Source organism: Garra rufa, chromosome 1, assembly GCF_049309525.1.
Source record: "Garra rufa chromosome 1, GarRuf1.0, whole genome shotgun sequence".
Taxonomy (NCBI): Eukaryota; Metazoa; Chordata; class Actinopteri; order Cypriniformes; family Cyprinidae; genus Garra; species Garra rufa.
This window is the reverse complement of record NC_133361.1, coordinates 33,244,891-33,257,282: the sequence shown is the minus strand read 5'-3', so window position 1 is coordinate 33,257,282 and position 12,392 is coordinate 33,244,891. Positions and strand designations below refer to the sequence as shown.

The 12,392-nt window shown below is 39.7% G+C and overlaps 1 protein-coding gene across 1 annotated transcript in view; it reads right to left on the bottom strand.

The window, feature by feature from the left end:
* arhgap23a (Rho GTPase activating protein 23a) overlaps positions 1-12,392 on the bottom strand; it is a 62,968-nt gene that overhangs the window by 46,196 nt on the left and 4,380 nt on the right. The window contains exon 2 of the mRNA XM_073839119.1: positions 5,901-6,098. Coding sequence (XP_073695220.1) covers positions 5,901-6,098 — 198 coding nt within the window. The remainder of the gene's footprint in view (positions 1-5,900; positions 6,099-12,392) is intronic.

The window sequence follows — 12,392 nt, the reverse complement described above, 5'->3', positions numbered from 1 at the left end:
CTCAGCGCAACCTGCGCTCGCTGAAAGCAGCGCATGTGCCGGGGCTTCTAAACATAGGGCCAGACAGACTGTCCAGGAACAATGTTCCAGCAGGCGAATGGTCTCTACACCCACAGACAGTACAACTACTGTGGAAGAAATTCGGCAGAGCGGAAGTAGACCTGTTTGCGTCTCCGAACAACGCTCACTGTCTGGAATTTTGCTCAAAAAGCAGAGACGCGCTGGCCCACGAATGGCCCCGCCGTCATCTCTATGCTTTCCCCCCCGTCTCTCTCCTACCTCAGGTGATAGAGAGGGTCAGCGAAAAAGGATGTTCAATACTGCTGATAACGCCGTTTTGGGAAAACCAGCCCTGGTTCCCAGCGCTGATGCAGCTGACGAGCACTGTCCCGTGGCCGATACCAGTGAGGAGAGTCCTTCTCTCTCAGGCCAGCGGCTCGATTTGGCATCCTCACCCAGAGCTGTGGTCCCTTCATGTCTGGGCCACCAGCGAATATATGATGAACTCCCTAAAGGAGTATTAAACACGATCACGCAGGCTAGAGCCCCGTCTACGAGACGGCTCTATTCCTCAAAATGGTCAGTGTTTTCGGGCTGGTGCGCAGCTCGCGGCTCGTCACCCACTAACTGTGGTGTGATGGAGGTGCTTTCCTTTCTACAAGAGCTGCTGGACAAGGGCAGAACCCCGTCCACGCTCAAAGTCTATGTGGCGGCCATAACAGCGTTCTCGAGCACAACGCTAGGTCAGTCAACAGGAAGGAACGATTTAGTTATTCGCTTCCTGAGGGGAGCTAGAAGACTAAATCCCCCCAGACCTCCCACAGTCCCCGTATGGGACCTTTCTGTGGTACTAGAGGCCATGAAAGGTGGACCATTCGAGCCTCTGCAGACTATTGATTTGAAATACCTGTCTCTTAAGACCGTGTTTCTGCTGGCTCTCGCTTCAGTGAAGCGCATAGGGGATTTGCACGCACTCTCTGTGAGCGCGACGTGCATGGAATTTGGACCTAATGACTCTAAAGTCATACTCAAACACAAACATGGTTACGCTCCAAAATCACTCAACACACCGTTTAGGGCACAGGTCATCGCGCTGTCAGCCCTACCGGTCAATGATGAGGAAACGGACGCGAGCCTCCTATGCCCAGTCAGGGCATTACGAGCTTACGTGTCTCGCTCGTCTGCTTTTAGACAGACAGAGCAGCTTTTTGTTTCGTTTTACGGGCGTCCCAAGGGACTGGCCGCGTCGAAACAGAGCTTATCCAGATGGATAGTTGATGCTATTGCGTTGGCATATGCTTCCAAGGGCATGCAGTGCCCGCTAGGTGTCAGAGCACATTCCACGAGGGGCGTGGCCTCATCGTGGGCGTGGTCGAGTGGGATTGCCTTGCAAGATATTTGTACGGCGGCGGGCTGGGCCTCTCCGTCTACATTTATAAGGTTTTACAACCTGGAGGTTCCCGCCTTACAGGCCAGATTGCTGTCAGTCTAGATGTTCAGTGTTGTCTGACCTGATGTTATCAGCTCGGAATGCTGCGTCTACTGAGCACAGCTCTAGGGTCGACAGTGAAAGTGATAGCACAAGATGTGTCTGAGCAAACTGTGTGAAGACCCTTATTTTTACGTCAGCTCAGGCCGTAACCCCGCCCTGTATGTACGTTTACTTAGCGTCTGAGTGACGCTGCACTATGTGGAAGAGTGCGGCATTGCCCCTCCCTCTTCCCCGGACTCCCTGTGAGTTCCATAGGTGATTATGAACTGTATGAACCCCGGGCTTTCGCCCTTGGGTCTTTGGTGTCAGATCTCACGATGCACGGCGTTTTACACTGGGTCCCCTAGCGTAAGATACTTCTTACGCAGTACTCGTTCCCTCTTGTAAGAGAACGTACTCGGTTACTAACGTAACCTCGGTTCTCTCTAGAGAGGGAACGAGTACTGCGTATCTTGCCGTGCATGCGCACGCTCTGGTTGCTTTGATGATGAAAAACCAGATAATAGCTGCCTATGAGCGATATTTATAGGTCTAGACCACGCCCTTTTAGGCGGGAAGCTACGAAAAGGGCGCGAAGCGACGCAAAGGGCGCGAAATGCCCCCATTGGATCTGGCGTCGCGTCAGGCCTCGCTCTAATAGGCTGCTGCAGTTGCCGCAGAGCAGCCAATAGGCGCGCAAGCTGTTTCGCCTATGTCTGTATGCTGCTGCAACGCGCTTTACATTATTTCAAAATTAAGGATAATTTTTGGCTTCAATATCTCGCAGAAAAGGATTTTCCCCTAGCGTAAGATACTTCTTACGCAGTACTCGTTCCCTCTCTAGAGAGAACCGAGGTTACGTTAGTAACCGAGTACGTTTTTGCTGAGGAGCTGGAACGAGCCGGCGTCAGCGCGACGCCAGGGTCGTGGCAGGGGATGTAACGTCTCTGTTCCCTCCTTCAGGGAACGAGGGTTACCTATGTAACCTAGACGTTCCCCTTCAGTCGTTTCACTACGACGTTACATATGGGAACAGACCCATGGAACAGGCCACGATATGTAACGTCATAGTGAAACGACTGAAGGGGAACTGTACATATTCTTTTGCAAAACATGAGACAAAAGGTTTAAAACAATATGAGGGTGAGCAAATGATGACAGTTTTTCATTTTTTAGGTGAGTTATTATCCCTTTTATGTCTTTGGTGTGCAACATGAATCAGAAGTCAATAGTTATCCTCAGTTATGTATCATAGACACCAACACAAAACAAAAACAGAAAAAAAAAACATATATATATATATATATATATATATATATATTGTGCTGCTCAAAAGTTTAGGATCAAGATTTTTAATGTCTTGTCTGTTCATCGAGGCTGCATTTATATGATTAAAAATACAGAAAAAAAAAACAGTAATATTGGGAAACATTATTGCAATTTAAATAGTGGTTTCTATTTTAATATACTTTAAAACTGAATTTATTCCTCTGATGCAAAGCTGAATTTTCAGCATCATTACTCCAGTCTTCAGTGTCACATGATCCTTCAGAAACCATTCTAATATGCTGATTTATTATCAATGTTGGAAACAGTTGTGCATCTTAATATTTTTTTCGAAAGCTGTGATATTTTTTCAGGATTCTTTGAAGAATAAAATGTTAAAAAGAACAATATTTATTTAAAATATAATTTTTTTGTAATACTATACACTACCGTTCAAAGTTTGGGGTCAGTAAATAATTCTTTCTTTCTTTGAAACAAATGAATACTTTTATTCAAAAAGGATGTGTTAAATTAATTAAAAGTGATAGTAAAGACTTATATTGATAGAAAAGATTTCTATTTTGAATAAATGCTGTTCTTTTTAACGATTTATTCATCAAAGAATCCTGAAAAAAAATCACACTTTCCCAAAAAAATATTAATCAGCGCAACTGTTTCCAACATTGATAATAAATCAGCATATTAGAATGATTTGTAAAGGATCATGTGACACTGAAAACTAGTAAGGATGCTGAAAATTCACCTTTGCATCACAAAAATAATTTTTTAAGTATATTTACATAGAAAACCATTATAATATTCCATAATATTACTTTTTTTCTGTATTTTTGAGCAAATAAATACAACTTTGATAAGCATAAGACACTTCTTTATAAAACATAAAAAATCCCAAACTTTAAACAGGTCTCAATTAATAGGCTTGATCCCATGGGAGTGATATCGACACTGAATCTGTCCCAGCACTAGAGGTCAGCACTGGGAAAAATTGAGCACTTTAGGAGTGAATGTGCTTCTTATAGTCACAAACTCATAAACACACCGCAAAAAGAGCCGCAACACCATTAATCTTTCCATCTGTGCAGGAAATGACATAACCTTTATAATATTCACTCTGCATCTTTATTTACAAAAGACACAGTTTAGATAACATGTACAGCCTCCACAAAATAACCAGACTGCAAACCAGAGGCTCAAGTCACACACACGCAACGCTGATCAGGCAGTTTAAAGTGGGCAGCCCAATGTTTAGTCTGCGCTGACTGGGCTCATTCCTAACAAACTCACACAATACTGAGGCTTTGCCGTGCCGGGGAGAAATACAGACAGAGGGGCAAACAGATGGGTACCGAGTGACGGACAGTGACCACAACTTTAAGATTTATAATCAACATCCAACCCACGGATCAAAATGAAAGTCCACACGTGCATTAACTTGGAGCTGGTGGGGTGACAGATGGCCACGTGGACACTGGGAACAGTGAATGGACCAGAACACATTGTCCAAGCAGCCCTGGTACGGCCCGGACCAGCCTAGAGCGCGCGTGGTACCAGTCAAACACAAAATAGGCCCTTTGATTAGAAAAGCAAACAGCAGCTTCTCAGAGAAGAGAAGGCCATATGCAGTCATAATAAGGGCTTTGTTTCTCCAACAACATCCACACACACCATTTAATCATCTGTAGCCCGTTTTTAATAAAATATGGAAATAAAATACACTATGTTCATGTCTTTCTTTCTTCAAAAAGAAATGACATTTTTTGAGGAAGCAATTCCAGGATTTTTCTCCATATAGTGGACTTCAATGGGGATCAATGGTTTGAAGGTCCAAATTGCAGTTTTAACGTAGGTTTAAAGGGCTATACGCGATCCCAGCCGAGGAATAAGGGTCTTATCTAGTAAAATCATCGTCATTTTCTAAAACAAATTAAAATGCATATTCTTTTTAACCACAAATGCTTGTCTTGCGATGCACATAAGTGACTTCACGCATTACATAATCACATTTGAAAAGGTCAAGCGTGGTTAGTTTTTCGTCTGTGTGCTGTTGAAAAAGGTTGAAAAAAGGACTAAAAACTCAAAATCGTCTGGCATCGCTGTTTTAGATTTTTTTGTAAAGGGCATTTGACTTTCTTTGCACGGTCGCTTTGTAAACCCTGGTTCATTACTTCTGCATACGTCACACGTGACCTTTGTGACCAACGTGATTACGTAATGCGTGAAGTCGAGCTAGTGCAAGATGAACATTATTGGTTAAAAAGTACATACATTTTAGTTTTTTTTAGAAAATTACCAATCGTTTCACTACATAAGACCTTTATCGATCCCCATTGAAATCCACTATACAGAGAAAAATCCTGGAATGTTTCCTCAAAAAAATTAATTCAACTGATGAAAGAAAGACAAGAACATCTTAGATGACACAGGGGTGAGTAAATTAACAGAATTTTTTAATCCTTTCTAATAATGAACTAATCCTTTAATATGACTGAATCAAGATGACCATATTAGGTTACATCAGCAAAAATAATTAAGTGTCAGATCAGGTAAAACACTCTTTTAAAAAAAGTAAGTTAAAAACGGCATATATCCACATTCTACATGGTAAAAAAACAAAAACAAACAGATGTCAGATGTCATTAGATGTCTCACAGCTTACCTTATATAAGCCCTCGATTTTTTCGCTCTAATTCACCGAAAACCTTTCTCTTGAATGACTTATTTGGTCTTTCCCTTTATTTCTCTTTAGAAAATGTGCTAAAGGAAAACTAATGCCAATCTAGACATCTGTGAAGTCAAATCCTTGGTGAACCAACTATTGCTAGCACGACCTAAACCCTTAAAACAAAAGGCATTTTAGAGTCTGATGCCATAAATGAGCCACAAAATAGCTGCTCCAGTTTTTCTAAGAATATTTCTTGAGCTCTAATATCATGCAAATGGCTCTTCATAAAAAGTGGCTTTTTTTAAAGACAGAAGGCCTTTCAGGCTTAATGAGCACAACTGCTCTTTGTAGTTGAGAGACAGGGACAGTTTGTTGGGCTTGTATCTTATCGGATGGTTTATTTCAGCTGTTACATAACTCTAAGTCAGGGCTGTCCACATTTTGTAGCTCGATTTTGTGATAGTTGGCCGACATCCTCACCTTGAGATTGGTGTGGAGGGCGGACTCTGGCGGGTAAACGATGAAGTGACGTAGTGTGAAGCCAAAGCCCTGAGAGTTCTTATGGAGCACCAGTGTACGTGGACCCTGCCAGGACACACCCATCCCATCTGCCCCGCTCCTGACCACCGGCCGAGGATTCTCACTGGATGAAGAGATGCCATCTCTCCGCCCCTTTGCCTGGAGGAAACACACAGAGAGATAACTATAATTAGACATTTACTATTCAATAGTTCAGTCGTTTAATCCAAAACTATTGTTTCAATGGGATAACATGTCACACAGAACACTGTATCTGATGCAAATGAAATGCTTATGTTTTGACAAACAAGTCACATTTAATGTGATAATTGGAGAATACTCTTGGCAGATAATTGCTAGAAATAACACCCTGTTGTTCTAAATGACCATCCCAACTGTTTTGGATCTGTCAGTCTACTTACGCCACCTGTGCAAACAAAACGTGGGCACGTGAGGAAAAGTAACCGAAAGGGGGAGGGAACGGGAAACATCTCTCCACATTTTGGAACCACAACGTCATTTTTGTGATGTCAACATTCTCTAAGGAATTCTCAGATGACACTAACAGAAACATTTCATAATGCAAGTAAAATAAAATAAAAATTTTCCATACGAGACCCTGTGACCTAGTCATAAGGGTACATTTTTTGAAATTGAGATGTATATGTATCAACTGAAAAGCTGAATAAATCATTTTCAACTGATGTATGGTTTGTTAGGATAGGACAATATTTGGCAGAGATACAACTATTTGAAAATCTGGAATCGAGGGTGCATAAAAATCTAAATATTGAGAAAATCACCTTTAAAGTTGTCCAAATGAAAATCAAAAATGAAGTTTTGATATATCTACAGTAGGAAATTTACAAAATATCTTCATGGAACATGATCTTTACTTAATATCCGAATGATTTTCGGCATAAAAGAAAAAATTATCATTTTGACTCATACAATGTTTTTTGGCTATTGCTACAAATATACCCGTGTTGCTTAAGACTGTTTTTTGGTCCAGGGTCACATATTTTCTTTGCTTTGTTTCTCCATGAAATACATATTTAACACGTCAGTCCACTAAAGAGTCCGTTGACGCCTAAATATTGGGAAAAAAAACAGGTCACAGACGTGTAGTGGTGTATTATTTGAAAGGTGACATCATCATTCCTCTCATTTTGCAAGAAATGACCGCTTTCCTCTTCAACCTAAAATCAACAAGCTCTCCGGCCCTGTGGTTTCACTGTAACAGGAAGCATCCAGTTAGGTTAGGAAGATCCCTAAGAATGGTGCCAGTCACCATATACATATAAAAACAAGGGGATTTTTTTGTTTTTTGCCAACTCAATTATAAAAAGCAGATATTTACTTCTCAAATGTCTCCTCTTCACCCTGTTACTCCTCACATCTCTGCACTCAGCAGAAGTCATACTCTATAATCCAGTGGTCCTGACTCCGACCGCAGCCTCACCCCCTCTCTGCTTCTCACTCTATTTCTGTCTCACACGCTGTTTTCATTTGACTGTGCTTATGTCTGAACCTTCTTTCTTTCACTTGCATTCTTACCAACTTGCACGCATGATCACACACATATAGACAAATGGTAACAGCCCCGCATATTGTGTGGAATGATGTAATGTTTTTTTATTTAATTTCCTCTTCTTCTGTTAAAGTGATATTTCACCTAAAAAAAATAGACACCCCGCCATCATTTATCCATCCTAACGTCTTTTAAAAGCTGCATGACTCTGTTCCTTCTGTGGAACAAAAAAGGAGATATTAGCCAGGATGTCCAGGCTAATCTTTTCCATGCAATAAAAAAAGGCGTCATGAAATAAGAAATTAAAACTCGGAACTTAAAAATCGCAACTTAAATCTTTCTCGTTGGTCTAAAAACAACTTATATTGAAGCCAATCAGCCAAAATGACAGGTTGAAAATGCCACTTTATGACGTAATAGTGTGGCTAAACACCACCTCCGCAGAAGAACACCAACGCCTGCTTGTACATCACTGCCTGTTTGGCCCTGCCCACCGATTCACGCATGTAGTTTAAATAATGAGGCAGAAACCAAACAATAAAGATGGCCCTGAAGACAACAAGACGCTATGCAGTGCCAACTTGTGGAAAAGCACAGTCGTTGCATTGCCTTCCTTCTGATCCCAACATAAGGAAAGAGTGCATGAACTTTTTTTTTTAATGAAGATCCAGACCACGTCCAGAACTTGATCCTTTGTCCACTTTATTTTACCGCAGATTCGTTTACAAACAAAGCACAATTCGACAGATTTTTTTTTAGACAGATTGAAACTAAAATATGATGCTGTGGTGACTACACTCTTATAAATAAAGGTGCTTCATGATGCAATAGAAGAACGTTTTTTGTCTAAATGGTTCCATAAAGAACCTTTAATATCTGAAGAACCTTCTGTTTCAAAAAAGGTTCTTTGTGGCGAAAAAAAAAGGTTCTTCAGATTATAAAAAGGTAAGAAAGAGATGGTTCTTTAAAGAACCTTTGACTGTATGGTTCTTTGTGGAACCAAAAATGGTTCTTCTATGGCATCGCTTGAAAAACCTTTTAAAGCACCTTTATTTTAAAGAGTATACATTGGATCTGACAATTATGTAGCAACACACAGAGTAACTGTTTTTATTACACAGTCACTATTGCTTTGTTTATTATTACAGACTGTTTGACATGTAATTGAGTATTAATGTGTCCATCTGTGAAGGATGTAGGCTGTCAAACATACACAACTGTTAGCCAATCATAGCAGTGGGCATTTACTTCCGAGTCTACGTTCCGCCATGCTTATTTAAATAGTCTGTTTCAATGAGAGTGGTCAAAACAGGACAAAATAGCCTGTTACTTCTAAATTATGATGTTTTTTGATGTAAACATCTTTGTAAGTGGACTTCAGAGAACAGTGCAAAATAATAAAAGAAAGGCTCACAATCCCCAGTTTCAATTCGTTTTATTGAATGACCTCAAAGGACTTTGAAAAAAGTTCACATGCCATTTGACCTACTTTTATGATGCTTTTATTTTACTTTTTTGTATTTTGGAGCTGGGCAGTGCCTGGTTCCCATCCACTTTCATTATATGAAAAAAAGCAGAGCTTTGTTCATCTTTGTAACACAAATTATATAGATTTTTTTTATGAAATCCGAGAGTACCACAGTCTAGTCCGAGACAATAGCAGCGGAGATTGACTAAGCGAAAAAAAAATTGTTGATTTTTTTGTTTTCTTTGTGCACAAAAAGTATTCTCGTAGCTTCATAAAATTATGGCTGAACCGCTATTTTAACAATGTCCTTACTACCTTTCTGGACCTTGAACGTGGTAGTTGTGTTGCTGTTTATGCAGGGTCAGAAAGCTCTCGCATTTCATCAAAAATATCTTTTTTGTGTTTAAATTTTTGTTCTGAAGATGAGGAAAGATCTTACGGGTTTGGAACAGCATGAGGGTGAGTAATTAATGTCAATTTCTTAAAAAAATTTACCTCAGAAGCTAATTTGCACAGACATCGCAAAATTATTAAAGGAGTAGTTCACTTCCAGAACAAATATTTACAAAGAATGTACTCACCCTATTGTCATCCAAGATGTTCATGCCTTTCTTTCTTCAGTCGTAATAAAACTATGCTTTTGAGGCAAACATTTCAGAATTTTTCTTCATATAGTGGACTTCAATGGTGCCCGCAAGTTTGAACTTCCAAAATGCAGTTTTAATGTAGCTTCAAGGGGCTCTAAATGATCCCAGCCAAGGAATAAGGGTCTTATCTAGCAAAACAATCTGTCATTTTATAAAAAAAAATGTCTTGTCTAGCTCTGTGATGTGCATGCATACTCTGTGTAATCCGGGGTCAATACAGTTAGGATATGTCGGAAATCTCATTTTCTCCTGCAACTTCAAAATCGTCCTACAAAAACATCCATCAAAATCGTTTAGAGCTCTTCGAAGCTGCATTTTGGACATTCAAACTTCCGGGCATCATTGAAGTCCACTCTATGGAGATAATTCCTGAAATGTTTTCCTCAAAAAACATAATTTCTTTTTGATTGAAGAAAGAACGGCATGAACATCTTGGATGACAACAGGCTGAGTACATTTTTGTTCTGAAAGTGAACAAGAGAATGGATCTTGAATTAAAATTCTTGTCTTTCTCCATTTAAATTTTTGGGAGCTTTCTGCAGAGTTCATGCGCGCGTGGACCTGCTCAACGGATTACACAGACAAATAAAAGTGAAAGACACAATAAGGCTGTGTAAGTGACAGGATGAATGTACAGGGGAATGTGTGAATTCCATAACATTTACCGTTAAGCCAGGACATGTTCCGACAGAGACAGAGAGGCTAGCTTTAGAAAGAGAAAGAGAGGGAGAGCTCCGTCTCCAGCATGCTCCAACACGCAGGTTTCGACCACAAGGTTCCTCCCGGCACTGAGAATACCAAACCCTGTTATTACCCCCCCTCAAAAAACACACAAGTGTACACATAAACACATGCACACATGCTGGTCTCCTTACAGTCCAGCAATGTCCATCCATTTGAAGCATTAAACAGTTCCTTCCGTTCTGTTCTTGTCATTGATGTTCCTTCATAACTAACATTCTAATGGATTGGAAACATGACTCTCCAAGGAAACCAAGCACTAAACTCAAACAATCTGTTTGACGTCAGATGTTCTTAGTACATTCCTATTAGATCATCAAGCTTTTGAGAAAGCTCCAATCCAACAGTCCATTATATCGCATCTTATATGTGACCCTAGATCACAAAACCTTAAATAGCACAAGTATATTTGTAGCAATAGCCAACAATCCAATGTATGAGTTAAAATAGTAAATTTTTCTTTTATACTAGGGATGCACGATATTTATCGGACAGATAAATTATCGACCGATATGGGTAAAAATGACGTCATTTTTATTGCTCCGATAAATAAATGAAACCCGATCCGATAAAGTACTCTTGCTGGTAAATCAATCAATCAGTCTGGTTTATCTGAGATTGATCTGCTTTCCGAGTGCAAGTGACTGCAGCTGTAAACTGCAGTGACTCTCGGACTTTGTCGCATTTAATACGTCATCATCTGTGGAAGTTTTTCACGGTGACAGAGGAGGACGATGATGCTACTGCTATTTGCAACATAAAATAGGTAAAAAGCCGTTAAGTTTTAACAATCTTATATCTCACTTCAGAGGTCGTCATCGCGGTGAATCTGTTTTAGGGGCCGTTCACATGTCGCGCCTAAAAACGTGTGGAAAACGCTGAAGCGCCGCCTTCTCTTTCTTTCCAAACCCAAAGTCTTTGCCAAACCTCTCTGTAGTTTGAGCTCCAGTGGCGTCTGCCATTGCTAAGCAGCCATGACATGCGCTCTCTGTAAAGACGCGGTAGTTTCAGCAAAGAATAAATAGATTTTCAGCATTAAAAATCGCTTGCAGTAGCTCTGTTATCAAATTTATTTAAAAATGTTTATTCCTGTACAGCTTTGATAAGCTGTTTCTCCACCTTGCCAGTGCTTTCAGTGTTCTTAAGGGAAAGGATGAAGCTGATTGGTTGGTTCATGTCACATGACCTGCGTTGCACTTGCGGCATTCTGAAGAGTTGAGATGTTTTTATCTCGATTCTGATGTTTTATTCCCCGCCTTGTACGATTTGGCTGCTGCACACATTCATAATATGATCAATAAGAATAGACTACATGTAAGCTTTACCACAGACATTTGGACATCTGACTTTACTCCATGATGCACTTTTCATTTTTTCCAGGTTGACAAAATGTCAAAGCATTTTATTTTATTTAGAATCGTGGTGCCTTACACAAAAAAATAAAAAACATTTTTGAAGAGTCAGGACTGTTTGCTATGATTGTTAGACCCAGATATATGATATAAATTTAATTAGTTTATCTTAGATTTTGTATTCTCCTGTGTGCACAAAATTATCATATAAAAATATGAATGTATTGGTTATCGGTATCGGTATCGGGCAAAAGAAGGACTTAATTATCGGCTATCGGTATCGGTTAGAATTTTTCATATCGTGCATCCCTATTTTATACCAAAAATAATTAGGATATTAAGTAAAGATCATGTTCCATGAAGATATTTCAACTTGTGATTAGTAATATGCATTACCTAAGAACTTAATTTGGACAACTTTAAAGGTGTTTTTCTCAATATTTCGATTTTTTTGCACCCTCAGATTCCAGATTTTCAAATAGTTGTATCTCAGACAAATATTGTCCTATCCTCACAAAACATACATCAATGGAAAGCTTATTTATTCCACTTATTTTTTTTGAAATTTCAAATAATGGACCTTTATGACTGGTTTTGTGGTCCAGGGCCACATTCAGATAGAAAGTGTCTCATTATATCAATATATCTTGCTTTTTCTTTTTTGTGCACCACTGTGATTATGCATAAAAATCACAAATTCTTTCTTAGATTTAT